This window comes from Aulonocara sp. 'chitande type north' Nkhata Bay, linkage group LG16 (assembly GCF_057382095.1).
Source record: "Aulonocara sp. 'chitande type north' Nkhata Bay isolate Kocher_YH1m ecotype deep benthic linkage group LG16, A_spYH_male_GT1.1, whole genome shotgun sequence".
Lineage (NCBI taxonomy): Eukaryota > Metazoa > Chordata > Actinopteri > Cichliformes > Cichlidae > Aulonocara > Aulonocara sp. 'chitande type north' Nkhata Bay.
In genome coordinates this window covers 37,983,916-38,011,076 of record NC_141359.1, presented here as the reverse complement: position 1 = coordinate 38,011,076, position 27,161 = coordinate 37,983,916, and the positions used below count along the sequence as shown (strand labels likewise).

The 27,161-nt window shown below is 43.2% G+C and overlaps 2 protein-coding genes and 1 long non-coding RNA gene across 3 annotated transcripts; 2 read left to right on the top strand and 1 right to left on the bottom strand.

Moving 5' to 3' along the window:
• The first annotated feature begins 588 nt into the window (after positions 1–588).
• Positions 589–1,566, top strand: LOC147312067 (olfactory receptor 2K2-like). Its single transcript, XM_086266241.1, has one exon. The coding sequence runs from the start codon at positions 595–597 to the stop codon at positions 1,564–1,566; it is 972 nt and encodes a 323-aa protein (XP_086122367.1). The 5' UTR covers positions 589–594.
• An 8,905-nt stretch (positions 1,567–10,471) lies between these two features.
• On the top strand, positions 10,472–11,443 carry LOC147312066 (olfactory receptor 2K2-like). Its single transcript, XM_086266287.1, has one exon. It carries the CDS (start codon positions 10,472–10,474, stop codon positions 11,441–11,443), a length of 972 nt encoding a protein of 323 aa, XP_086122413.1.
• Positions 11,444–17,118: 5,675 nt separating this feature from the next.
• On the bottom strand, positions 17,119–18,569 carry LOC147312065 (uncharacterized). Its single transcript, XR_015125500.1, has 3 exons — positions 17,762–18,569; positions 17,627–17,683; positions 17,119–17,194 (listed from the first exon to the last, which is right to left on the bottom strand). It is a non-coding gene; the product is annotated as an uncharacterized LOC147312065 (long non-coding RNA).
• Between the last annotated feature and the right edge of the window lie 8,592 nt (positions 18,570–27,161).

Sequence of the window (27,161 nt, the reverse complement as noted above, 5' to 3'; positions counted from 1 at the left end):
GGTACCTGGGATCGAATCTTTCCATTGTGGAATAGGAAAGGTAGAGAGTGAGCAGGCGGCAGAGTAACAGGTAAGTAGCAGGTAACAGGTGCAAACAAGTCTTTTTTCCACAGAGTTACTAAGAGGCAAAGACAAAACAACATTCACAAGAACTTCTTACTGTCTTACTAGTGACTTCAGCAAACGTCAGAGAGCCTGATCATTATCACTGAAGCAACAATGATTGACTGGACTACGAAAGACTACAAACGAAAAACAGAAGAAAACCACAACAAGCCCTGGACAATTATGTTTAATTGGCATAAATGTAAAAAAATCCTAACAGTATTATGAAGAAAGCATTTTTTTTAATAAAGGTGTAAAACGTTTGAATATTTCTTTTTCAAGAACCTGCAGGTTTGTTTTATTATGTGTTTAGTACATGATACATATTAAATCCCCTGTGATTTTCCAAAGCTGTGAGCTTTCATTCCAGATCAATGATTGGCTGGTTTTAAATCCCAGCTCACATGTTGCTGTTATCTGTACCTGATAGAGGAGAGAGGAGAACAGATACAGTGAGAGACTTGGCTTCACTTAGGTCTCTCAATCACAATGAATAATGTTTCTGTAATAACAATGTTTTTTCTTTCAGGTTTCAATGAAACAATCAGTCACAGGTTTGTTCTCTTTTTCCTCAGTTTGTTGTGTTACTGCATCATTTGCCTCGTCAATGTTTCTCTCATTGTGATCATCATCTTGGACAGCAACCTCCATGAATCAATGTATATTCTACTCTGTGTCTTTTGCATCAATGCACTTTATGGAACAGCAGGTTTCTACCCTAAATTTCTCTGGGATCTCCTCTCTGATGTTCATCTCATCTCATATTACGGTTGCCTTATTCAGACTCAGGTGATTTATTCTTTTGTCTGTGGTGAACTGTCGATTCTTGCACTCATGGCATATGACAGATATGTGGCCATATGTCAGCCACTGAAGTACCACTCTATCATGTCAAAGCAAAGAGTCATTAGGTTTGCATGTTTTTTGTGGTTCACAACTTTCTGCATTGTGGCTACGAATGCCTTTCTAACATCCAGACTGAAGTTATGCAGCCCGTATCTTTCCACACTCTTCTGTGTGAACTGGATTATTGTTCAACTCGCTTGTTTTCCAGCACAAACTATAGTTAATGGCATATTTGCAAATATTACAATAATTATTTATTTGCTTCATGGTGTTTTTATAGTTTGGTCCTATATGTATATCATTCAAACATGTGTAAAGTCTATAGAAAACAGGGCAAAGTTCATGCAAACATGTGTCCCACATCTCATCTCATTATTTACTTTTGTTGTGGCAATACTTACTGATATTATAAGTATGCGACTGGGTTCGAAAGAGTTGCCTCGGACCTTTCAAAACTTTGTAGCATTAGAGTTTCTTGTCATTCCTCCTATTATGAATCCTCTGATTTACGGTTTCAAACTGACCAAAATTCGAAAAAGATTTTATAGTGTTGTTATTTTAAAAATAACTAAATTTTGTTTTATTCGATCAGAAAATAGTTTCACACACAGCTAAGTGTCACACCCATTGTTTGACATCCATTTTAAAATAAGTCCAAAATTTTTTTTTATTTTTACTGAAATTTGTGTTTTATTTGGAGTTGTCTGAAAACATGTCTATTGATGTGAGCGGATATGAAGTTTTATCATTTATCTGCATTTCCCAGATGATTTACATTTTGTATATGTCTTTGCACTAAATGTATTTTTGATGGTCACCTGCCTAATTACCAAAAAAACACTGATATGTAGAAAGGCTTTAAATTTCACTCTCTTTCTTCTCATTACCGTTCAAGGAAATAACAGGCACCGTGGAGACTGCACATGTGAAAAGGATTAAAAGACAAACTGTTTTAGATGTGGCAGCACTATCAGAGTGTCAATCTATTTTGATATTATGCTGTCTTATAAATCTGATCCACAACCACATGGATGTGAAGCAGTTTTAGTCGTTTTCTCAGTTTTATCCTCTTTTTCTTCAACACTTATTGAAACAGTCAGAGGTTTTAGCAACTGGACCACTTTTAGAATTTCTGTTTAATCAAACATGAAAGTCTGTTTTTACTTAACACTTGTACAATTAGGTAGTGACCGAAAGAACGAGATCGCGGATACAAGCGGCAGAAATGAGCTTCCTCCGAAGGGTGGCTGGCCTCTCCCTTAGAGATAGGGTGAGAAGTTCGGCCATCCGGGAGGGGCTCAGAGTAGAGCAGCTGCTGCTCCACATCGAAAGGAGCCAGCTGAGGTGGTTCGGGCATCTGACAAGGATGCCCCCTGGGCGCCTCCTGGGTGAGGTGTTCCAGGCATGTCCCACCGGGAGGAGGCCCCGGTGCAGACCCAGGACACGCTGGAGAGATTATATCTCTCGGCTGGCCTGGGAACACCTTGGTATTCCCCCGGATAAGCTGGAGGAGGTGGCTGGGGAGAGGGAGGTCTGGGCCTCTTTGCTTAGGCTGCTGCCCCCGCGACCCGGCCCCGGACAAAGCGGATGAAGATGGATGGATGGATGGACTTGTACAATTAAATGGCTTTTCCATTGTTTGAAGGATTGAAAATTGAAGCTGAACATTTACAGTGCAAATCAGTTTTTCTACATGATAATGTGTTTGTTTTTACTGTATTAAGTAAAAAGAAATGAGAAACCTGTTAAACAGTAAGAAATAAATGTGTACAATTGCAAAAAAAAAAGAAAAGAAGTTCTGGTAGCTCATTTCTCAGCAGCAAGTGAGGCCAAGAAGCACCACATCCAAAACTACCAGCAAAGGCCTCCCCAATAGGCGTGTTCTCTCCCTGCTGTTCTTGACCCTCTAAACTGATTGACTAGAATGTCTTTTATTGTCACTATAAACATGTACAAAGAGATTCAGAGCATCTCCTACCCAGTGCAGACATGTGGGAAAAGAAGAAAGGGGGGTGAGGTGCACAGTTCCGTGGCACTGTATACATATGAGCAGGTCAATATCAAAAAATATCAAATATCCAAATACTGGAAAAAAAAATAGTCTATATTTACAGTGGGGTATTTGACATAAATTAAATATTGCACAGTGGTGGTAGTGGTTGTATATTCTGTGTATAGAGGAGAGGCTTGAATTGGGGGGTGAAACTGTGTCATCGGTTCACGTGTGAGTTCAGGGTACTCATGGTTTTTGCAAAGGAACTGTTCCTAAGTCTGTCAGTGTTTGTGCTGATGCACCTGTAGCGCTTCCCTGAGGGAAGTAGATCGAACAGGTCAAAACCTGGGTGGCAGCTGCCCTTGATGATGTTTGTTGCTCTGTTGAGGCAGCGGGTGAAACAATTGTCTGCCAAGGAGGGGAGAGGGCAGCCAATAATCTTCTGTGCTGACTTGATTACACTGTGAAGCTTCACTCTGTTCCCATCTGGTCAGCTGCCGTACCTTACTTTGATGCAGTATGTCAGCAGGCTGTCAATGGACGAGCAGTAGAAGACCAGCAGCAGGTTGGAGTCCAGTTTGTGCTTCCTGGGAAACTGGAAGGTGTGGACCCTCTCCAACCATTACTGTTTATGTATCGGGGGCCTAAGTCAGTGCTTTGCCACCTGAAGTTGACAATGATCTCTTTGGTTTTTATAATGGTCAGTGCTAGTTTTTTTTCTCTGAACACTATGATGTCAACTTCAGGACTTCCTCTCTGTAGGCTGCCTTGTCTCCCTTTGAGATAAGTCTGACTAATGTGGTGTCTTCAGCAAACTTGATGATGATGTTGTTGTTGTGGGTCGAACTGCAGTCTTAGGTTTAGAGACAATACAGGAGGGGGCTCAGCACACAGCCTTGTGGGGAGCCAGTGCTCAGCATGTGAGTGGAGGAGAGATAGGGGTCAAGTCTTACAGTCTGGGGCCGGTTGGTGAGAAAGTCAAAGGCCAAGAGTGACCAGTTTGGTGAAGAGGATATCCGGGATGATTGTATAGAAAGCTGAGCTGTAATCCAGAAAGAGCATCCATCCATCCATCTGCTTATCCGGGGCCAGGTCACAGGGCCCGCAGCCCTATCAGAGAAGCCCAGACCTCCCTCTCCTCAGCCACTTCCTCCAACTTGTCTGGGGGAACACCAAGGCATTCCCAGGGCAGCTGAGAGATAAAATCTCTCTAGTGTGTCCCAGGTCTGCCTCGGGGCCTCCTCCTGGTGGGACATGCCCGAAACACCTCATTCAGGAGGTGCCCAGGATGCCCGAACAACCTCAACTGGCTTCGCTTAATGTGGAGGAGCAGCTGCTCTACTCTGAGCCCCTTCCGGAAGACTGAACTTCTCACCCTATCTCTAAGGGAGAGGCCAGCCACCCTTGAGAGGAAGCCCATTTCTGCCGCTTGTATCCGCAATCTCGTTCTTTCGGTCACTACCCACAGCTCATGACCATAGGGGAGGGGAGGGACGTAGATCGACCAGTAAATTGCGAGCTTCGCTTTTACACTCAGCTCTCTCTTCACCACAACAGACTGATATATCATCCATATCACTGCAGCCACAGCACCAATCTGTCTTTCGATCTCACGTCTCTCGTCACTCATAAACAAGACCCCGAGATACTTAAACTTGGGGCAGGAACTCGTCCCTGACCTGAAGTGGGCCCTCCACCCTTTTCCGGCTGAGGACCATGGCCTCAGATTTGGAGGTGCTGATTCTCATTCCCACTGCTTCACACTCAGCTGTGAACCGTTCCAAAGCGAGCAGAAGGCCATCACCTGATGAAGCCAACAGAACCACAAACTAGAGATGAGATTCTGACAAACCCCACAAAGAGCTTTCTGACGTAGCTTTGCCACTGCTCCAGGTGGCTCAGCACAGAGTGGAGAGCTACGTTGATGGCATCTTCTGTGGATCTGTTTGCATGATTTGCAAACTGGTAATCACTGGTCTGATCCACAATGACGATGAGTCCGCATACAGACAGGACGTGGACCAGCTGTTCCACTGTTGCAGTCAGAACCATCCGGACCAAACTGTGGAGGTGACAGTGAACCTTCAGACTCACCCTAACTATCCTTTAAATAGAGTACTTACCGTGGATCACTTCAAATTCCTAGGACCCACCTTTCCACACAGTCTGAAGTGGTCCCCACATATAGACTCTATCCAGAAGAAGGCCCAGCAGAGGTTGTGGTTCCTGCAGCAACTCAGAATTTGCAACCTGATCTCTGAGACCATGGTTTTACGCAAAAAAAAATTTGATATACTTATTTCTGGGCTGGAGGAAAAGGGGGTGATCGTGGTGCAACGATAAGGTTACATGACTCTGCAGAAAATTGGAGAGGTACCTGGGATGGAATCTTTCCATTGTGGAATAGGAAAGGTAGAGAGTGAGCAGGTGGCAGAGTAACAGGTAAGTAGTAGGTAACAGGTGCAAACAAGTCTTTTTTCCACAGAGTTACTAAGAGGCAAAGACAAAGCAACATTCACAAGAACATCTTACTGTCTTTCTAGTGACTTCAGCAAACGTCAGAGAGCCTGATCATTATCACTGAAGCAACAACGATCTGACTGGACTACGAAAGACTACAAACGAAAAACAGAAGAAAACCACAACAAGCCCTGGACAATTATGTTTAATTGGCATAAATGCCTCTCTGTGAATCGCTACCTTATCGTGGTGGAGGGGTTTGTGTGTCCCAGGGATCCCAGGGGCTATGTTGTCTGGGGGCTTTTGCTACCTGGTAGGGTCTCCCATGGCAAATTGGTCCTGGGTGAGGGACCAGACAAAGAGAGATTCAGAAGACCCTTATGAAGAGAACATCGAGGGAACAGTTTACCCTTCCCGGGATAGGGTTACCGGGGCCCCGCCCTGGAGCCAGGCCCGGGGAGGGTGCCCGAGGGCGAGCGTCTGGTGGCCAGGCCTTAGTCCATGGGGCCCGGCCAGGCACAGCCCGAAGAGGAGACATGGGCCCATCCTCTCGCAGAACCACCACCCGCAGTGGGCGCCATAGGGGTCGGGTGCATTGTGTGCCGGGTGGGGATATGGAATGTCACCTCTCTGGTGGGGAAGGAGCCTGAGTTAGTGCGTGAGGTTGAGAGGTACCAGCTAGATATAGTCGGGCTCACCTCTACACATGGCTTGGGCTCTGGAACCAGTCTCCTGGAGAGGGGCTGGACTCTGTCTCAGTCTGGAGTTGCCCCTGGTGAGAGGCGGCGGGCTGGGGTGGGTATTCTAATATCCCCTCGGCTTGCTGCCAGTATGTTGGGGGTTTTTCCCGGTGGATGAGAGGCTTTGTTCCCTGCGCCTTAGGGTCGGGGAACGGGTCCTGACTGTCATCTGCGCTTATGCGCCGAGTGGCAGTTCAGAGTACCCAGCCTTCTTAGAGTCCCTGGGACGGGTGCTGGAAGGTGCTCCACCTGGAGACTCTGTTGTCCTGCTGGGAGACTTCAATGCTCACGTGGGTAACGACAGCGAGACCTGGAGGGGCGTGATTGGGAGGAACGGTCTCCCTGATCTGAACCTGAGTGGTGTTTTGTTATTGGACTTCTGTGCAAATCACAGTTTGGCCATAACGAACACCTTGTTCGAACATAAGAGTGTCCATAAGTGCACATGGCACCAGGACGCTCTAGGCTGCAGGTCGATGATCGATTTTGTAATCGTATCACCAGACCTGTGACCATATGTTCTGGACACTCGGGTAAAGAGAGGGGCTGAGCTGTCAACTGATCACCACCTGGTGGTGAGTTGGATAAGGTGGCGGGGGAGGATGCTGGACAGACCCGGTGCACCTAAACGCATAGTGAGGGTGTGCTGGGAACGTCTGGCAGAGGCCCCAGTCCGCGAGATCTTCAACGCACACCTCCAGCAGAGCTTCAACAGCATTCCGAGGGAGACTGGGGACATTGAGTCCAAATGGACCATTGTTGGGAGATTTTGAGTTTTGTGTCATGTTTATTTTGTAGCTTCATTTAAAGGAAGAAGAGCTTATGAGTTGTACAACTGCAGAATAGGGAAGTGAGACATTGCGTGCAGAGAATATGTGCTATGACCGTTAAATGCCTTTTTTCTGTTTCAACAGATAAGCTAACGGTCCCTCCTTTTAAGGAGTTGTTATTGAGTTCTATACATGCCACACCTATTGTTGTGAAAGCTGTTTGAGTATAAAATAAAGGATGTACTGATGCCCCGCGTGATTCCTCTGTGACACATCTAGTGCACACGTTAGTGCAGAACAGATCGGATCGTGTCAGGGCATCGCCCATGTACATGCAATATCTTTGAGTCTGTGTTTCTTGCCTCCTAAGAGTTTTTTCCTCACAACCATGTTCAGCGTCTCCATTGACGAAGCTGCTGCATTGAGCTGTGGCTGCAAGGTGGTTGGTGCCTGCCGTGGTGGTAATCCCTGAACCAAATGGTGGACACCAGAGGTGAAGGGAGCCACCAGGCTGAAGAAGGAGTCCTATCGGGCTTGGTTAGCCTGTGGGACTCCAGAGGAAGCCGACAGGTATCGACAGGCCAAGCGGAATGCGGCTCGAGCAGTGGCTGAAGCAAAAACTTGGGTGTGGGAGGAGTTCGGAGAGGCCATGGAAAAAGACCTTCGGACAGCCTCGAAGAGATTCTGGCAAACCGTCAGGCATCTCAGGAGGGGAAAGCGGTGCTCTACCTGCACTGTGTATAGTGCTGTCGGAGCGCTGCTGACGTCGACTGAGAAAATGGTCAGGCGGTGGAAGGAATACTTCGAGGACCTCCTTAATCCCACTGACACGTCTTCCAAGGAGGAAGCAGAGTCTGGGGATGAGGGGAATGACCCGCCAATTTCCAGGGGCGAGGTCACTGAGGCATATTAAACAACTCCTTGGTGGAAGAGCCCCTGGTGTTGATGAGGTCTGCCCCGAGTTCCTGAAGGCTCTGGACGTTGTAGGGCTGTCCTGGTTGACACGCCTCTACAATGTTGCGTGGATATCAGGGGCAGTACCCCTGGACTGGCAGAACGGGGTGGTGGTCCCCATCTTTAAGAAGGGAGACCGGAGGGTGTGTTCCAACTACAGGGGGATCACACTCCTCAGCCTCCCTGGGAAAGTCTATGCCAGGGTGCTGGAAAGGAGAGTTCGTCCGCTAGTCGAACCTCGGATACAGGAGGAACAATGCGGTTTTCGTCCTGGTCGCGGAACACTGGACCAGCTCTTTATCCTCTCAAGGATACTTGAGGGTGCATGGGAGTTTGCCCAACCAGTCTACATGTGTTTTGTGTACTTGGAGAAGGCATTCGACCGTGTCCCTCAGGGTGTCCTGTGGGAGGTGTTGCGGGAGTATGGGGTGTCTGGCCCATTGCTACGGGCCATTCGATCCCTATACAACCGTTGCAAGAGCTTGGTTCGCATTGCCGGCAATAAGTCGGACTCGTTCCCGGTGGGTGATGGGCTCCGCCAGGGCTGCCCTTTGTCACCGGTTCTGTTCATAATTTTTATGGACAGGATTTCTAGGCGCAGCCAAGTGGAGGAGGGCTTACAGTTTGGTGGCCTAAGAATCTCATCTCTGCTTTTTGCGGATGATGTGGTTCTGTTGGCTTCATCAGGTGGGGGCCTCCAGCTCGCACTGGAACGGTTCGCAGCCGAGCGTGAAGCAGCGGGAATGAGCATCAGCACCTCCAAATCTGAGGCCATGGTTCTCAGCCGGAAAAGGGTGGAGGGCCCACTCCGGGTCGGGGATGAGTTCCTGCCCCAAGTGGAGGAGTTCAAGTATCTCGGGGTGTTGTTCGCGAGTGATGGGAGAAGGGAGCCGGAGATCAACAGACGGATTGGGGCTGCAGCTGCAGTAATGCGGACGCTGCACCGGTCCGTCATGGTGAAGAGAGAGCTGAGTGTAAAAGTGAAGCTCTCAATTTACCGGTCGATCTACGTCCCTACCCTCCCGTATTGGCCACGAGCTGTGGGTAGTGACCGAAAGAACGAGATCGCGGATACAAGTGGCAGAAATGAGCTTCCTCCGAAGTGTGGCTGGCCTCTCCCTTAGAGATAGGGTGAGAAGTTCGGCCATCTGGGAGGGGCTCAGAGTAGAGCTGCTGCTCCACATCGAAAGGAGCCAGCTGAGGTGGTTCGGGCATCTGACAAGGATGCCTCCTGGGCGCCTCCTGGGTGAGGTGTTCCAGGCATGTCCCACCGGGAGGAGGCCCCGGGGCAGACCCAGGACACGCTGGAGAGATTATATCTCTCAGCTGGCCTGGGAACGCCTTGGTGTTCCCCCGGATAAGCTGGAGGAGGTGGCTGGGGAGAGGGAGGTCTGGGCCTCTCTGCTTAGGCTGCTGCCCCCTGTGACCCGGCCTCGGATAAAGCGGATGAAGATGGATGGATGGCATAAATGTAAGAAATTCCTAACAGTATTATGAAGAAAGCATTTTTTTAATAAAGTTGTAAAACTTTTTAATAATTCTTTTTCAAGAACCTGCAGGTGCGTTATATTATGTGTTTAGTACATGATACATATTAACCCTTTAAGACTTAACATAGAACCAAGTCCGCCAGAGCTTATATTATATTTTTACAAGTTGTAGTGCCATTTGTGGGAGCATTTCAAGTTGCTATACATCAATACAACCATTATAGCCCAAATTGTAATAATATGTATGCATTATGTGCATAGTAATTACATAAATTGCAAAAGGTGCAATAAACTACAAAAAAATTGAAAATCGTTTTTGTTTTTTTTAACATATATTTCTAGTTAGAGAAGTTTAAGAGGCTTATCCCTCAAAACTTTAAATACAAAAAATTTGCACAAAATAGTTTCCCGCCATGGGAAATTTATTTTGAGTGTCTTCATAGTTTTATTTTTGAAATACACCAGTTTTTATATACTGCAGGAAAAACGAAAATAAATATTATAGTGTAAATTTACAAAACAGCAGCATATGCATCAAAATAAACTATGTCCAACAGTGCAATATGAGTCCTAAGCATTCGAGAAACAACACAGAAAGTCATAAAGTCAAAGATAACTTTTAAAAACACCAGTATAGGCTCATGAGGCCCTGATGGTAAAAAAGTACATTTCCGCGAAAATGACGTCACTTCTGATTTCGGGAAGGTAATGGCGGGCATGCGAAAGTTCGCGCTGACGTCTATTCCAACGTAGGAAATGCAGTTTTTTGCAAAGCTATATGTGGAAGGAAACCGTGACCTAGGACAAGCTGATGGCATAAGATGTAAGTACAACTCCTCCGGTTTCATATGCAAAAAAATTTATTGCGCTACCTTACGTGGTTGCAGTGATACCGGGATTTAAAAATAGTTATGCAAAACAGAGCGTGCCCGCTCCCACCGGTTTTAAAGAGTTAAATCCCTTGTGATCTTCCAAAGCTGTGAGCTTTCATTCCAGATCAATGATTGGCTGGTTTGAAATCCCAGCTCACGTTGCTGTTATCTGTACCTGATAGAGGAGAGAGGAGAACAGATACAGTGAGAGACTAGGCTTCACTTAGGTCTCTCAATCACAATGAATAATGTTTCTGTAATAACAATGTTTTTTCTTTCAGGTTTCAATGAAACAGTCAGTCACAGGTTTGTTCTCTTTTTCCTCAGTTTGTTGTGTTACTGCATCATTTGCCTGCTAAATGTTTCTCTCATTGTGATCATCATCTTGGACAGCAACCTCCATGAATCAATGTATATTCTACTCTGTGTCGTTTGCATCAATGCACTTTATGGAACAGCAGGTTTCTTTCCCAAATTTCTCTGGGCTCTCCTCTCTGATGTTCATCTCATCTCATATTACGGTTGCCTTATTCAGTCTCAGGTGATTTATTCTTTTGTCTGCGGTGAACTGTCGATTCTTGCACTCATGGCATATGACAGATATGTGGCCATATGTAAGCCCCTGAAGTACCACTCTATCATGTCAAAGCAAATAGTCATTAGGTTTGCATGTTTTTTGTGGTTCACAAATTTCTGCATTGTGGCTGTGAATGTCTTTCTAACATCCAGACTGAAGTTATGCAGCCCGTATATTTCCAGACTCTTCTGTGTGAACTGGAGTATTGTTCAACTCGCTTGTTTTCCAGCACAAACTATAGTTAATGGCATATTTGCAAATATTACAATAATTATTTATTTGCTTCATGGTGTTTTTATAGTTTGGTCCTATATGTATATCATTCAAACATGTGTAAAGTCTATAGAAAACAGGGCAAAGTTCATGCAAACATGTGTCCCACATCTCATCTCATTATTTACTTTTGTTGTGGCAATACTTACTGATATTATAAGTATGCGACTGGGTTCGAAAGAATTGCCTCGGACCCTTCAAAACTTTGTAGCATTAGAGTTTCTTGTCATTCCTCCTATTATGAATCCTCTGATTTACGGTTTCAAACTGACCAAAATTCGAAAAAAAATTTATAGTGTTGTTATTTTAAAAAGAACTAATTTTTGTTTTATTCGATCAGAAAATAGTTTCACACACAGCTAAGTGTCACACCCATTGTTTGACATCCATTTTAAAATAAGTCCAAAAAAATGTTTAATTTTTACTGAAATTTGTGTTTTATTTGGAGTTGTCTGAAAACATGTCTATTGATGTGAGCGGATATGACGTTTTATTATTTATCTGCATTTCCCAGATGATTTACATTTTGTAGATGTCTTTGCACTAAATGTATTTTTGATGGTCACCTGCCTAATTACCAAAAAAAAACCCCACTGATATGTAGGAAGGCTGTAAATTTCACTCTCTTTCTTCTCATTACTGTTCAAGGAAATAACAGGCACCATGGAGACTGCACATGTGAAAAGGATTAAAAGACAAACTGTTTTAGATGTGGCAGCACTATCAGAGTGTCAATCTATTTTGATATTATGCTGTCTTATAAATCTGATCCACAACCACATGGATGTGAAGCAGTTTTAGTAGTTTTCTCAGTTTTATCCTCTTTTTCTTTAACACTTATTGAAACAGTCAGAGGTTTTAGCAACTGGACCAGTTTTAGAATTTCTGCTTAATCAAACACACACTATAAATACACATACCAGTAATCAGGGGTTGAGAAACAGGAGGGAAACACACCTGGGGGACATAACAGCTGACGAGGTAAGGGAAACGTAAATAGAACACACTGACATAAGACAGAGACCTTCAAAGTAAAACAGGAAACACATACACGTAATGACACAGACTCAGAAACGCAGACTGGACACAGAGATACACGGGCAGAAAGAAAAGAACACTAACCGAGGAAGAACAGAACCAAAATTACAATAATAGAAAACACAAAACGCTGGGTCAAAAGGACCCAGATTCATGACAGATTGACTAGAATGGCTTTTATTGTCACTATACACATGTACAAAGAGATTCAGAGCATCTCCTACCCAGTGCAGACATGTGGGGAAAGAAGAAAGGGGGGTGAGGTGCACAGTTCTGTGGCACTGTATACATATGAGCAGTTCAATATCAAATATACAAATATTGGAAAAAATAAATAGTCTATATTTACAGTGAGGTATTTTGACATAAATTAAATATTGCACAGTGGTGGTAGTGTTTGTATATTCTGTGTATAGAGGAGAGGCTTGAATTGGGGGGGGAAACTGTGTCGTCGATTCATGTGTGAGTTCAGGGTGCTCATGGCTTTTGCAAAGGAACTGTTTCTAAGTCTATCAGTGTTTGTGCTGATGCACCTGTAGCGCTTCCCTGAGGGAAGCAGGTCGAACAGGTCAAAACCTGGGTGGGAGCTGCCCTTGATGATGTTTGTTGCTCTGTTGAGGCAGCGGGTGAAATAAATGTCTGACAAGGAGGAGAGAGGGCAGCCAATAATCTTCTGTGCTGCCTTGATTACACTGTGAAGCTTCACTCTGTTCCCATCTGGTCAGCTGCCGTACCTTACTTTGATGCAGTATGTAAGCAGGCTGTCAATGGACGAGCAGTAGAAGATCAGCAGCAGGTTGGAGTCCAGTTTGTGCTTCCTGGGAAACCGGAAGGTGTGGACCCTCTCCAACCATCACTGTTGATGTATAGGGGACCTAAGTCAGTGCTGTGCCACCTGAAGTCGACAATGATCTCTTTGATTTTCATAATGGTCAGTGCTTGTTTTTTCTCTGAACACTATGATGTCAACTGGGGGTGGCTGTAGCTCAGGTGGTAGAGCAGATCGGAAGGTTGGTGGTTCGATTCCTGGCTTCCCCTAGTCTACATGCCAAATATCCTTGGGCAAGATACTAACCCCAAATTGCTCTCCGATGCATCCATCGGAGTATGAATGCGTGTGAATGTTAGCTATAAAAGCACTTAGAAAAATGTGCTTGTGCGAATGGGTGAATGCAAAAGTTGTGTAAAGCGCTTTGAGTGGACTGAACTTCTCACCCTATCTCTAAGAGAGAGGCCAGCCATCCTTCGGAGGAAGCACATTTCTGCCGCTTGTATCCGAAATCTCGTTCTTTCGGTCACTACCCACAGCTCGTGACCAGAGGGGAGGGACGTAAATCGACCAGTAAATTGAGAGCTTCGCTTTTACACTTGGCTCTCTCTTCACCTCAACAGACTGGTATTGCATCCATATCACTGCAGCCGCAGCACCAATCCATCTGTCGATCTCCCACTCCCGTCACTCATGAACAAGATCCCGAGATACTTAAACTTGGTGTAACAAAGGACTGGACAGGCAGGGTTTCACTTGAGACACATGAAACACGTTATGGATCCGCATATTTCGGGATGGACAGAAACCGGGTTAACCAGAAAGTCTATAACAAACGGACCAATGAAGGTGGGAGACAGTTTCTTTAACTCAGCTTGGAGCGGAACAAATCGGGTCCACAGCCAAACCTTTTGTCCCGGGTTGTAGGCATGTGCGGGGGTCCGGTGACGGTCCACCAGGTGCTTATTGCGATCAGCTGTGCGAAGAAGGGCGGCCCGGGTGGGTCTCCAGGCACGTCGACACCTCCTTAGATGCTGCTGGAAAGAGGGGACAAAGTGCTTACCTTCGACGGCCGGAAAGAGAGGTGGTTGGTAGCCCAGAGATGCTTCGAAGGGGGACACCCCGGTGGCTGAGGAGGTAAGACTATTGTAACCCACATCAGATTTGTGGGTTGTGCTGCTGAATAAGGTGTAATTTTCCCTCCCAGCCACTAGGAGGCGAGTATGCCTTGAGATGACTTTCTGTCAGTCAACGTTTCCTGTTGTGAAAGCCGTTACTCACAGCCATCTATTAACTACTCACTAGTAGTTAATAGATGGCTATTTATTAGGATCTGACATCTGTGAAATTCGGCCGGGGGGAGCTGCTTCAGCCGGGCGAGCTATCTCACTACGAGCTCCGGTAAGGGATGCTACATGAATGTTAGCACCATAAAGACATGTAGTTGACTGCTGTTAATATATTTTCTGCTTTAAAAAACAAAACCAGTCGGAGTTGTGATATTTATGTTTAAAGTACTGTAACATCACTGATGTGCAGATGTTTAATTTTAAGTGCTAAAGAATATATTAAAATGTGCCCAGCTAACCGCTAGTATTAAGCTACTGCTTAGCCATTTCTGTGTATTTCTGTGGTCTAACATTACTGTGATTCATCTGTTTGTTAGCTTTCCAAAACGTTGGAGAAGCAATAATATCGTCATGCAGTGCTAAAATGCACCCTTTCAGTTTTGTTGACTTAGAAGTTAATTCATTTGATAAAGGTGCAAAAAGTTCATAAAATGTGATTATAAAATGTGAGGGATCTCATTACTCTGTTGAAGTATTAATGTTTTAAGAAGTTGATATATTTTTCTGAGAAATAATTCAAGTTGAAATATCTTAAAAAGAAGAACAGTTAAAAGCGAGCTGTTAAAGGGATAAATATGGGAGAGTGAATCTTACAAGTTTATTTATTCTTAAAAGGGTAAATATAAGGTATATTTTCTGTTGCGCTAAAACCTTGCGTGATGTAACTCAGGGGCGATTCTAGGATCAGAGCTTTGGGGGTGCTGAGCACCCAGAGAGCTGCCCAGCCAGGAAAGATAAACCTGTCTCTGTCAGTCCCTGCATCCGTAAATGTTGTCCCGAGTTCTCTCTGACTGTCACTTTGGTGCATTTAAACCCCCGTTCCTCCCTGTCCTCATCGTCTGTTGTCTTCGTCTCCGTTATCAGTCATCATAATTTTACCATCTCTGTGCAAGTCTGCAAATTTCTTTATTAATATAAGATTCTTAAATTCATCAAGTCTCTCTGTGCCTGGGTCCTCGTCACAAAACATGACATGACTGTTTTGTACATTTTAACACAATTTAATCCCACATTTGTGAAAGAAAAGCAAAACACTTTTTTGAAAAGTCTGTAACAAAACCATGAAATCTGATCAAGCTTATTTAAATGCTGCAAAAGAAGAATGGATTGGAATAGAAAAAATACATATCCTAACCTTAATTACTGGGGGAGAATTATGAATGATGCTCATAGTGAGTAAAAAGTAAACTGAGTGCATTTTTTGGACAGAGATTCACTTTTAATGTGTATGTATAATATAATACAGATACACAAAAAACACTCCCAAAACAGAATTATTGCAAATAAATTATTACAAAATATTAATAAAAACTATAAAAATGGAGGCAACTTTGCCTGTGGTAGAATTTATACAATGTATGAAAAAAATCTTTATTGCAGACCCTAATTTTACTAATTTAATAATACTAATTTTGTGTTGTAAGATTTATGAGTTTCGTGCTTTCATAGTGGTACTTAGGAGAGCTTGACATTTTTATCAGGTGGTACACACTGTAAAAAGTTTGAGAAACACTGATAAGTTAAGTGTATGTGTGCTTTTGGAAAACATTTAAAGCTGCTGTACAGAATCTTTGAAACAAGCTAGCTTAAAACATTTTTAGAATATAAACAGAGCACTCTGCTTCTCTTTACAGCTCCTCACTCCACCAGGGCTCTTTGGCAGTTTCTGATAGTGTGCAAATGTGATGTACATACTAGAGATGGCACGATACCACTTTTTTATGTCCGATACCGATACCGATATCATAAATTTGGATATCTGCCGATACCGATATGAATCCGATATAGTGTTTTTTAATCCGCTAGGTTGCTAGGTTGCTCCATCTTCAGCGAACCTCAGGACTATAACTACATTCCTTGACACAGATAAGACTAACACTTTAAAAATCTGTGTAGTGTTAGAACCAGTGGACAGAAACACACACACACACACACACACACACACACACACACACACACACACACACACACACACACACACATACGGGTCTATGTGGTATGGCGGGACTATACTACGTCAATCCGCCCGGTGGTGGTTTAAGTGGACTACCCTTTTGAAAGGACTTAGAGCCAAGGGAGCGAGGTTAAAGTGTTCGAAAAAATCTGAAAAAAATTTGGGTCACTTCAGACCTCATACACTCCCTATAGAAGTCTAGATACACTGATACACACCAACCAGACTCTATTGTGTTTTCTGGAGACATTGTCCACTTGACAACAATGTGTTTTATGAGGTCCAAAAAAAGCAATATTGGGTCTTTAAAGGGACAATGATGTAATATTTAAATAGCTCATCATTACCATGAATACACATCTGACAGGACACAGGATTACTGGAACATCATTTTATTAGTGTTCTTGGATCTGAACATTAATTTTAACCATAAATAAAAAAAGAAATCTATGGACAAAAATGCCCACGCTTCCCACAGAAATATAAAAATATAGAAAACAGAAAAATTAAAAACATTTAAAATGAATTTTAATAGTTTAAAGGTAAATATTAAGGGGAGAAAATATGCATTTATAATTTTTTATTTTAAATATAACCCGTCAAAAAAAACCCTAAATAAATTAAATGTAAAAATTATGAAATACAAACTACTTCTGTATTTAACAAGAACTTTTTTTTCTTTAAACAGAACATCAGTGTTAACAACAATTGGCAATCTGACCAAGATGTAAAACCACAGCTCTCTAAACAGTTATTTTAGTTCATTTTTTTCTGCCTTTTTGCAGTTAATCCTCTGTTTCTTACAAAATCTCTTATGTTTTGAACTGTTCTTCCTGCCAACACCGGATCTTCTACCAATTTGCAATGACTGCATTCATTTTTGGTGGCTAGTTTCCCTTCGTTTATGTGGTCTTTCAAATGCCTCATCACTGCAGCAACCTCAGCCTTGGACCACATGTTTTTGGGAGCTCTTCGGGAATTGTGGGATTGAGCAGCATTTTTCTCTGGAAGATATATAAAGTAGTAGTAGTTAAAACAAACAAAAAACCAAACAAAAAAAACAAAAAACATTTGCTTGTTAAAAGAATGGATGCTACCCTGTACTAACTTCTGAAATGTGTTGCTACCATCAATATCAAAACGAGCTAAAATTCTGTTTGAAAATTTATCAAATTTCTAAAATGAGACAACATTTAGTGTTCCGCTGTGAATAAAAGACTGAATAAAAAGTTGAATAAAAGTCTCTTGATGCATGCTCAATCATCCAGGTAAGTAAATCCCAAAACGTTGATTCTGTTAATCTGGACGTAGCGTTTTCAGTGGGAGAAACATTTTGTCACTCATCCAAGTGACTTTTTGCCACCACTCTGCAGTTTGCCATATGTTGCAAAGTGATGAAACAATAATAAGCTTCGAGAACCAACTGCACCCCTTACCTTCAGAGGGAGCAGCAGTCTCACTTGCTGCAGGCATTGTGAGTAGTCCTTCATCTGCTGATTACACAATTTGATTAAGTTTTAATATTTGTAACAAACATTTTATCCACAGAAACCAAGCTAGTGGTAACTTACCACAATCTACAGTGTCTTGGGGCTGCGCTGTGTTTGTGGAATCAGCTACTGCATGTACAGGCTCACTGGTGCCACACGCCGACATTGTGAGTGATGTGTCATCATCATCTGATTCACTCTCACTGTCCTTTGTTTCAGCATCACTTAATGCAATTTCATCTGAGAAATTGTGGGGGAAAAAAACCAAAAAAACCAAACACATACAACCCCCCCAAAAACCTCACATTAACAACGAGATATGACAAAAAACAGAGCAAATACTGGAAATTATAGTACATAGTTTTACTATTTAAGGCCTGCTGCTGGGTTGTTGCCCTCCTATGGCCTACTCCACATCCAGGTAGCACCTCCATGCTCTGGACACTACACTAACAGACACAGCAAACCTTCTTGCCACAGCTCACATTGATGTGCTACGCTAGATGAGCTGCACTACCTGAGCCACTTGTGTGGGTTGTAGACTGTCTCATGCTACCACTAAAATGAAATCACCGCCAGCATTCAAAAGTGACCATAACATCAGCCAGAAAGAATAAGTGCTGAGAAGTGGTCTGTGGTCACCACCTGCAGAACCAGTCCTTTATTATGGTGAATTGACTATAATTTCCACTTGTTGTCTACTCTATTTGCAAAACAGCATGTGAAACTGGTTGTCAGTGTTACTTCCTAAGTGAACAGTTTGATATAACAGAAGTGTGACTGACTTGGAGTAACATCGCATTGTTTAAGTGTTCCCTTTATTATTTTGAGCAGTTTATGTTATGGAATGGGGAATTGAGGACAATCCCAAGTATACCATTTTTACAAGGTCCTGCACCAATGAGGTAATACTACATTTCTTTAATTAGACGTGACTACCCATTAATTAAAAAGGGAGCAGTGTTCATTTCAGCTAGTCTTAACTTGTTGAACTCCATTAATGCTTTTTACTATATAATGTACCTATTCACTAAATGTCTCACCTTTGCACTTATAGCCAAGCCACTTGAGGGAGGAAACCAGTCCCACACACTGAATGCACTTGTCCAAAGATGATATTGTTGTGCACACCAGACGATGATTGTGACACTGTTAGCAAAATATTGCAACATTTATTTGTTTTGGACAGTTGGAAAGGTGAGGTGTTTTCAATTCAGTTGCAGATATCAACTAATAAACTTCGTCCATGTAAATCACATCACACCCAGGTGACTGCCAAACACACACACACACAGCATCCATAAAGAATGATGATAGATTAAATTATTAGTTCATTAAGTGGTACACTGGATTATATTTACCCTTTCAGGCTCTGGATGTTTCAGGTCCAGATCATTGTTTGGAAAGCTGTTTGGTTGCGGCTTTAGGCAGCTCACAGTCTTCTGAATCTGGCTGGTCTCAGTCTTCGTGTGTAACAGATAGAGAATGAAGACAAAAGAACAGTAATCTGACAGTTACTAAAAATGCATCACTCAAGAGGATGAATAAACCATTTCACTATCGGCAAATAGCGTAAGGTACACATCGTGCATGAGAAACATTCATTAAAATCTGTCCTAGGTCAATGTTACCTCTTCAAAATCTTGCACTGAAGAAGAATGCATGGCTTCTGAGCCTTGCTGAGGCATTTCTTCATCAAGATCCTGCAACAAAGAAAAGATGGCACAAAGATTAGACCAAGTGCTCTTCTTGCAACTGTACTGGGCAGGCCTGTGCTTCTGTTTTTAATTTGCATGTGTGTGTGTGTGTGTGTGGGGGGGGGGGGGGGGGCTTTCCACTCAAGAAATGTTTTCTTCTGAAAAAAATACTGGCTACAATAATTAACAACTGATTCCTTTGCAATCATCCATCCTCTTCCACTTATCCTTATCAGGATTGTGGGGTAGCAGTTTTGGGGCCTATACCAGCTACCATAGGGCAGTACAACCTGGACAGATCACCAGTCTAACATGGAAGGACAAGCATTTGCATTCACACCAAAGGGCAGTTTTGAATCACCAGTTAACCTAACCCCATAAGCTACATCTTTGGACTGTGGGAAGAAGCCAGAGTACACAGCCAGAGAGAGCCCACGCACTAAAGCAGTAAAAAGTGCCTAAAACAAGTTAAGAAGTTGTATAGTACTATCTATCTTAATGTTCAAGCCTGAGTTTCAAAAAATTTCAACATAGAAACAAAGCACATGCAGTCAGTTCTGCATGCTGTAGGTCAAACTGTCAAGACATACGAGAAGACCCCTCCTAAAACCAGAGTGATGTCACCATGAAGCAAACTTTGACGGAGTCCCCCAATAACAGTGTGGTCCTCCTAAGTCACATTTGGGTGGTTAACACACACACACACACACACTCAGATGTTATCCAGACTTGCACTTTGAAACAATGAAAAGGACCTACAAGCCACGGTCCATGTAAATCACATCACACCCAGGTGACTGCCAAACACACACACACACAGCATCCATAAAGAATGATGATAGATTAAATTATTAGTTCATTAAGTGGTACACTGGATTATATTTACCCTTTCAGGCTCTGGATGTTTCAGGTCCAGATCATTGTTTGGAAAGCTGTTTGGTTGCGGCTTTAGGCAGCTCACAGTCTTCTGAATCTGGCTGGTCTCAGTCTTCGTGTGTAACAGATAGAGAATGAAGACAAAAGAACAGTAATCTGACAGTTACTAAAAATGCATCACTCAAGAGGATGAATAGACCATTTCACTATCGGCAAATAGCGTAAGGTACACATCGTGCATGAGAAACATTCATTAAAATCTGTCCTAGGTCAATGTTACCTCTTCAAAATCTTGCACTGAAGAAGAATGCATGGCTTCTGAGCCTTGCTGAGGCATTTCTTCATCAAGATCCTGCAACAAAGAAAAGATGGCACAAAGATTAGACCAAGTGCTCTTCTTGCAACTGTACTGGGCAGGCCTGTGCTTCTGTTTTTAATTTGCATGTGTGTGTGTGTGTGTGGGGGGGGGCTTTCCACTCAAGAAATGTTTTCTTCTGAAAAAAATACTGGCTACAATAATTAACAACTGATTCCTTTGCAATCATCCATCCTCTTCCACTTATCCTTATCAGGATTGTGGGGTAGCAGTTTTGGGGCCTATACCAGCTACCATAGGGCAGTACAACCTGGACAGATCACCAGTCTAACATGGAAGGACAAGCATTTGCATTCACACCAAAGGGCAGTTTTGAATCACCAGTTAACCTAACCCCATAAGCTACATCTTTGGACTGTGGGAAGAAGCCAGAGTACACAGCCAGAGAGAGCCCATGCACTAAAGCAGTAAAAAGTGCCTAAAACAAGTTAAGAAGTTGTATAGTACTATCTATCTTAATGTTCAAGCCTGAGTTTCAAAAAATTTCAACATAGAAACAAAGCACATGCAGTCAGTTCTGCATGCTGTAGGTCAAACTGTCAAGACATACGAGAAGACCCCTCCTAAAACCAGAGTGATGTCACCATGAAGCAAACTTTGACGGAGTCCCCCAATAACAGTGTGGTCCTCCTAAGTCACATTTGGGTGGTTAACACACACACACACACTCAGATGTTATCCAGACTTGCACTTTGAAACAATGAAAAGGACCTACAAGCCACGGTCCATGTAAATCACATCACACCCAGGTGACAGCCAAACACACACACACACAGCATCCATAAAGAATGATGATAGATTAAATTATTAGTTCATTAAGTGGTACACTGGATTATATTTACCCTTTCAGGCTCTGGATGTTTCAGGTCCAGATCATTGTTTGGAAAGCTGTTTGGTTGCGGCTTTAGGCAGCTCACAGTCTTCTGAATCTGGCTGGTCTCAGTCTTCGTGTGTAACAGATAGAGAATGAAGACAAAAGAACAGTAATCTGACAGTTACTAAAAATGCATCACTCAAGAGGATGAATAAACCATTTCACTATCGGCAAATAGCGTAAGGTACACATCGTGCATGAGAAACATTCATTAAAATCTGTCCTAGGTCAATGTTACCTCTTCAAAATCTTGCACTGAAGAAGAATGCATGGCTTCTGAGCCTTGCTGAGGCATTTCTTCATCAAGATCCTGCAACAAAGAAAAGATGGCACAAAGATTAGACCAAGTGCTCTTCTTGCAACTGTACTGGGCAGGCCTGTGCTTCTGTTTTTAATTTGCATGTGTGTGTGTGTGTGTGTGTGTGTGTGTGGGGGGGGGCTTTCCACTCAAGAAATGTTTTCTTCTGAAAAAAATACTGGCTACAATAATTAACAACTGATTCCTTTGCAATCATCCATCCTCTTCCACTTATCCTTATCAGGATTGTGGGGTAGCAGTTTTGGGGCCTATACCAGCTACCATAGGGCAGTACAACCTGGACAGATCACCAGTCTAACATGGAAGGACAAGCATTTGCATTCACACCAAAGGGCAGTTTTGAATCACCAGTTAACCTAACCCCATAAGCTACATCTTTGGACTGTGGGAAGAAGCCAGAGTACACAGCCAGAGAGAGCCCACGCACTAAAGCAGTAAAAAGTGCCTAAAACAAGTTAAGAAGTTGTATAGTACTATCTATCTTAATGTTCAAGCCTGAGTTTCAAAAAATTTCAACATAGAAACAAAGCACATGCAGTCAGTTCTGCATGCTGTAGGTCAAACTGTCAAGACATACGAGAAGACCCCTCCTAAAACCAGAGTGATGTCACCATGAAGCAAACTTTGACGGAGTCCCCCAATAACAGTGTGGTCCTCCTAAGTCACATTTGGGTGGTTAACACACACACACACACACACTCAGATGTTATCCAGACTTGCACTTTGAAACAATGAAAAGGACCTACAAGCCACGGTCCATGTAAATCACATCACACCCAGGTGACTGCCAAACACACACACACACAGCATCCATAAAGAATGATGATAGATTAAATTATTAGTTCATTAAGTGGTACACTGGATTATATTTACCCTTTCAGGCTCTGGATGTTTCAGGTCCAGATCATTGTTTGGAAAGCTGTTTGGTTGCGGCTTTAGGCAGCTCACAGTCTTCTGAATCTGGCTGGTCTCAGTCTTCGTGTGTAACAGATAGAGAATGAAGACAAAAGAACAGTAATCTGACAGTTACTAAAAATGCATCACTCAAGAGGATGAATAGACCATTTCACTATCGGCAAATAGCGTAAGGTACACATCGTGCATGAGAAACATTCATTAAAATCTGTCCTAGGTCAATGTTACCTCTTCAAAATCTTGCACTGAAGAAGAATGCATGGCTTCTGAGCCTTGCTGAGGCATTTCTTCATCAAGATCCTGCAACAAAGAAAAGATGGCACAAAGATTAGACCAAGTGCTCTTCTTGCAACTGTACTGGGCAGGCCTGTGCTTCTGTTTTTAATTTGCATGTGTGTGTGTGTGTGTGTGTGGGGGGGGGGGGGGGGGGGGCGGGCTTTCCACTCAAGAAATGTTTTCTTCTGAAAAAAATACTGGCTACAATAATTAACAACTGATTCCTTTGCAATCATCCATCCTCTTCCACTTATCCTTATCAGGATTGTGGGGTAGCAGTTTTGGGGCCTATACCAGCTACCATAGGGCAGTACAACCTGGACAGATCACCAGTCTAACATGGAAGGACAAGCATTTGCATTCACACCAAAGGGCAGTTTTGAATCACCAGTTAACCTAACCCCATAAGCTACATCTTTGGACTGTGGGAAGAAGCCAGAGTACACAGCCAGAGAGAGCCCATGCACTAAAGCAGTAAAAAGTGCCTAAAACAAGTTAAGAAGTTGTATAGTACTATCTATCTTAATGTTCAAGCCTGAGTTTCAAAAAATTTCAACATAGAAACAAAGCACATGCAGTCAGTTCTGCATGCTGTAGGTCAAACTGTCAAGACATACGAGAAGACCCCTCCTAAAACCAGAGTGATGTCACCATGAAGCAAACTTTGACGGAGTCCCCCAATAACAGTGTGGTCCTCCTAAGTCACATTTGGGTGGTTAACACACACACACACACACTCAGATGTTATCCAGACTTGCACTTTGAAACAATGAAAAGGACCTACAAGCCACGGTCCATGTAAATCACATCACACCCAGGTGACAGCCAAACACACACACACACAGCATCCATAAAGAATGATGATAGATTAAATTATTAGTTCATTAAGTGGTACACTGGATTATATTTACCCTTTCAGGCTCTGGATGTTTCAGGTCCAGATCATTGTTTGGAAAGCTGTTTGGTTGCGGCTTTAGGCAGCTCACAGTCTTCTGAATCTGGCTGGTCTCAGTCTTCGTGTGTAACAGATAGAGAATGAAGACAAAAGAACAGTAATCTGACAGTTACTAAAAATGCATCACTCAAGAGGATGAATAAACCATTTCACTATCGGCAAATAGCGTAAGGTACACATCGTGCATGAGAAACATTCATTAAAATCTGTCCTAGGTCAATGTTACCTCTTCAAAATCTTGCACTGAAGAAGAATGCATGGCTTCTGAGCCTTGCTGAGGCATTTCTTCATCAAGATCCTGCAACAAAGAAAAGATGGCACAAAGATTAGACCAAGTGCTCTTCTTGCAACTGTACTGGGCAGGCCTGTGCTTCTGTTTTTAATTTGCATGTGTGTGTGTGTGTGTGTGTGGGGGGGGGGGGGGGGGGGGGGGGGGCTTTCCACTCAAGAAATGTTTTCTTCTGAAAAAAATACTGGCTACAATAATTAACAACTGATTCCTTTGCAATCATCCATCCTCTTCCACTTATCCTTATCAGGAGTGTGGGGTAGCAGTTTTGGGGCCTATACCAGCTACCATAGGGCAGTACAACCTGGACAGATCACCAGTCTAACATGGAAGGACAAGCATTTGCATTCACACCAAAGGGCAGTTTTGAATCACCAGTTAACCTAACCCCATAAGCTACATCTTTGGACTGTGGGAAGAAGCCAGAGTACACAGCCAGAGAGAGCCCATGCACTAAAGCAGTAAAAAGTGCCTAAAACAAGTTAAGAAGTTGTATAGTACTATCTATCTTAATGTTCAAGCCTGAGTTTCAAAAAATTTCAACATAGAAACAAAGCACATGCAGTCAGTTCTGCATGCTGTAGGTCAAACTGTCAAGACATACGAGAAGACCCCTCCTAAAACCAGAGTGATGTCACCATGAAGCAAACTTTGACGGAGTCCCCCAATAACAGTGTGGTCCTCCTAAGTCACATTTGGGTGGTTAACACACACACACACACACACACACTCAGATGTTATCCAGACTTGCACTTTGAAACAATGAAAAGGACCTACAAGCCACGGTCCATGTAAATCACATCACACCCAGGTGACAGCCAAACACACACACACACAGCATCCATAAAGAATGATGATAGATTAAATTATTAGTTCATTAAGTGGTACACTGGATTATATTTACCCTTTCAGGCTCTGGATGTTTCAGGTCCAGATCATGGTTTGGAAAGCTGTTTGGTTGCGGCTTTAGGCAGCTCACAGTCTTCTGAATCTGGCTGGTCTCAGTCTTCGTGTGTAACAGATAGAGAATGAAGACAAAAGAACAGTAATCTGACAGTTACTAAAAATGCATCACTCAAGAGGATGAATAAACCATTTCACTATCGGCAAATAGCGTAAGGTACACATCGTGCATGAGAAACATTCATTAAAATCTGTCCTAGGTCAATGTTACCTCTTCAAAATCTTGCACTGAAGAAGAATGCATGGCTTCTGAGCCTTGCTGAGGCATTTCTTCATCAAGATCCTGCAACAAAGAAAAGATGGCACAAAGATTAGACCAAGTGCTCTTCTTGCAACTGTACTGGGCAGGCCTGTGCTTCTGTTTTTAATTTGCATGTGTGTGTGTGTGTGTGTGTGTGTGGGGGGGGGGGGGGGGCTTTCCACTCAAGAAATGTTTTCTTCTGAAAAAAATACTGGCTACAATAATTAACAACTGATTCCTTTGCAATCATCCATCCTCTTCCACTTATCCTTATCAGGAGTGTGGGGTAGCAGTTTTGGGGCCTATACCAGCTACCATAGGGCAGTACAACCTGGACAGATCACCAGTCTAACATGGAAGGACAAGCATTTGCATTCACACCAAAGGGCAGTTTTGAATCACCAGTTAACCTAACCCCATAAGCTACATCTTTGGACTGTGGGAAGAAGCCAGAGTACACAGCCAGAGAGAGCCCATGCACTAAAGCAGTAAAAAGTGCCTAAAACAAGTTAAGAAGTTGTATAGTACTATCTATCTTAATGTTCAAGCCTGAGTTTCAAAAAATTTCAACATAGAAACAAAGCACATGCAGTCAGTTCTGCATGCTGTAGGTCAAACTGTCAAGACATACGAGAAGACCCCTCCTAAAACCAGAGTGATGTCACCATGAAGCAAACTTTGACGGAGTCCCCCAATAACAGTGTGGTCCTCCTAAGTCACATTTGGGTGGTTAACACACACACACACACACACACACACACTCAGATGTTATCCAGACTTGCACTTTGAAACAATGAAAAGGACCTACAAGCCACGGTCCATGTAAATCACATCACACCCAGGTGACAGCCAAACACACACACACACAGCATCCATAAAGAATGATGATAGATTAAATTATTAGTTCATTAAGTGGTACACTGGATTATATTTACCCTTTCAGGCTCTGGATGTTTCAGGTCCAGATCATTGTTTGGAAAGCTGTTTGGTTGCGGCTTTAGGCAGCTCACAGTCTTCTGAATCTGGCTGGTCTCAGTCTTCGTGTGTAACAGATAGAGAATGAAGACAAAAGAACAGTAATCTGACAGTTACTAAAAATGCATCACTCAAGAGGATGAATAAACCATTTCACTATCGGCAAATAGCGTAAGGTACACATCGTGCATGAGAAACATTCATTAAAATCTGTCCTAGGTCAATGTTACCTCTTCAAAATCTTGCACTGAAGAAGAATGCATGGCTTCTGAGCCTTGCTGAGGCATTTCTTCATCAAGATCCTGCAACAAAGAAAAGATGGCACAAAGATTAGACCAAGTGCTCTTCTTGCAACTGTACTGGGCAGGCCTGTGCTTCTGTTTTTAATTTGCGTGTGTGTGTGTGTGTGTGTGGGGGGGGGGGGGGGGGGGGGGGGGGCGGGCTTTCCACTCAAGAAATGTTTTCTTCTGAAAAAAATACTGGCTACAATAATTAACAACTGATTCCTTTGCAATCATCCATCCTCTTCCACTTATCCTTATCAGGATTGTGGGGTAGCAGTTTTGGGGCCTATACCAGCTACCATAGGGCAGTACAACCTGGACAGATCACCAGTCTAACATGGAAGGACAAGCATTTGCATTCACACCAAAGGGCAGTTTTGAATCACCAGTTAACCTAACCCCATAAGCTACATCTTTGGACTGTGGGAAGAAGCCAGAGTA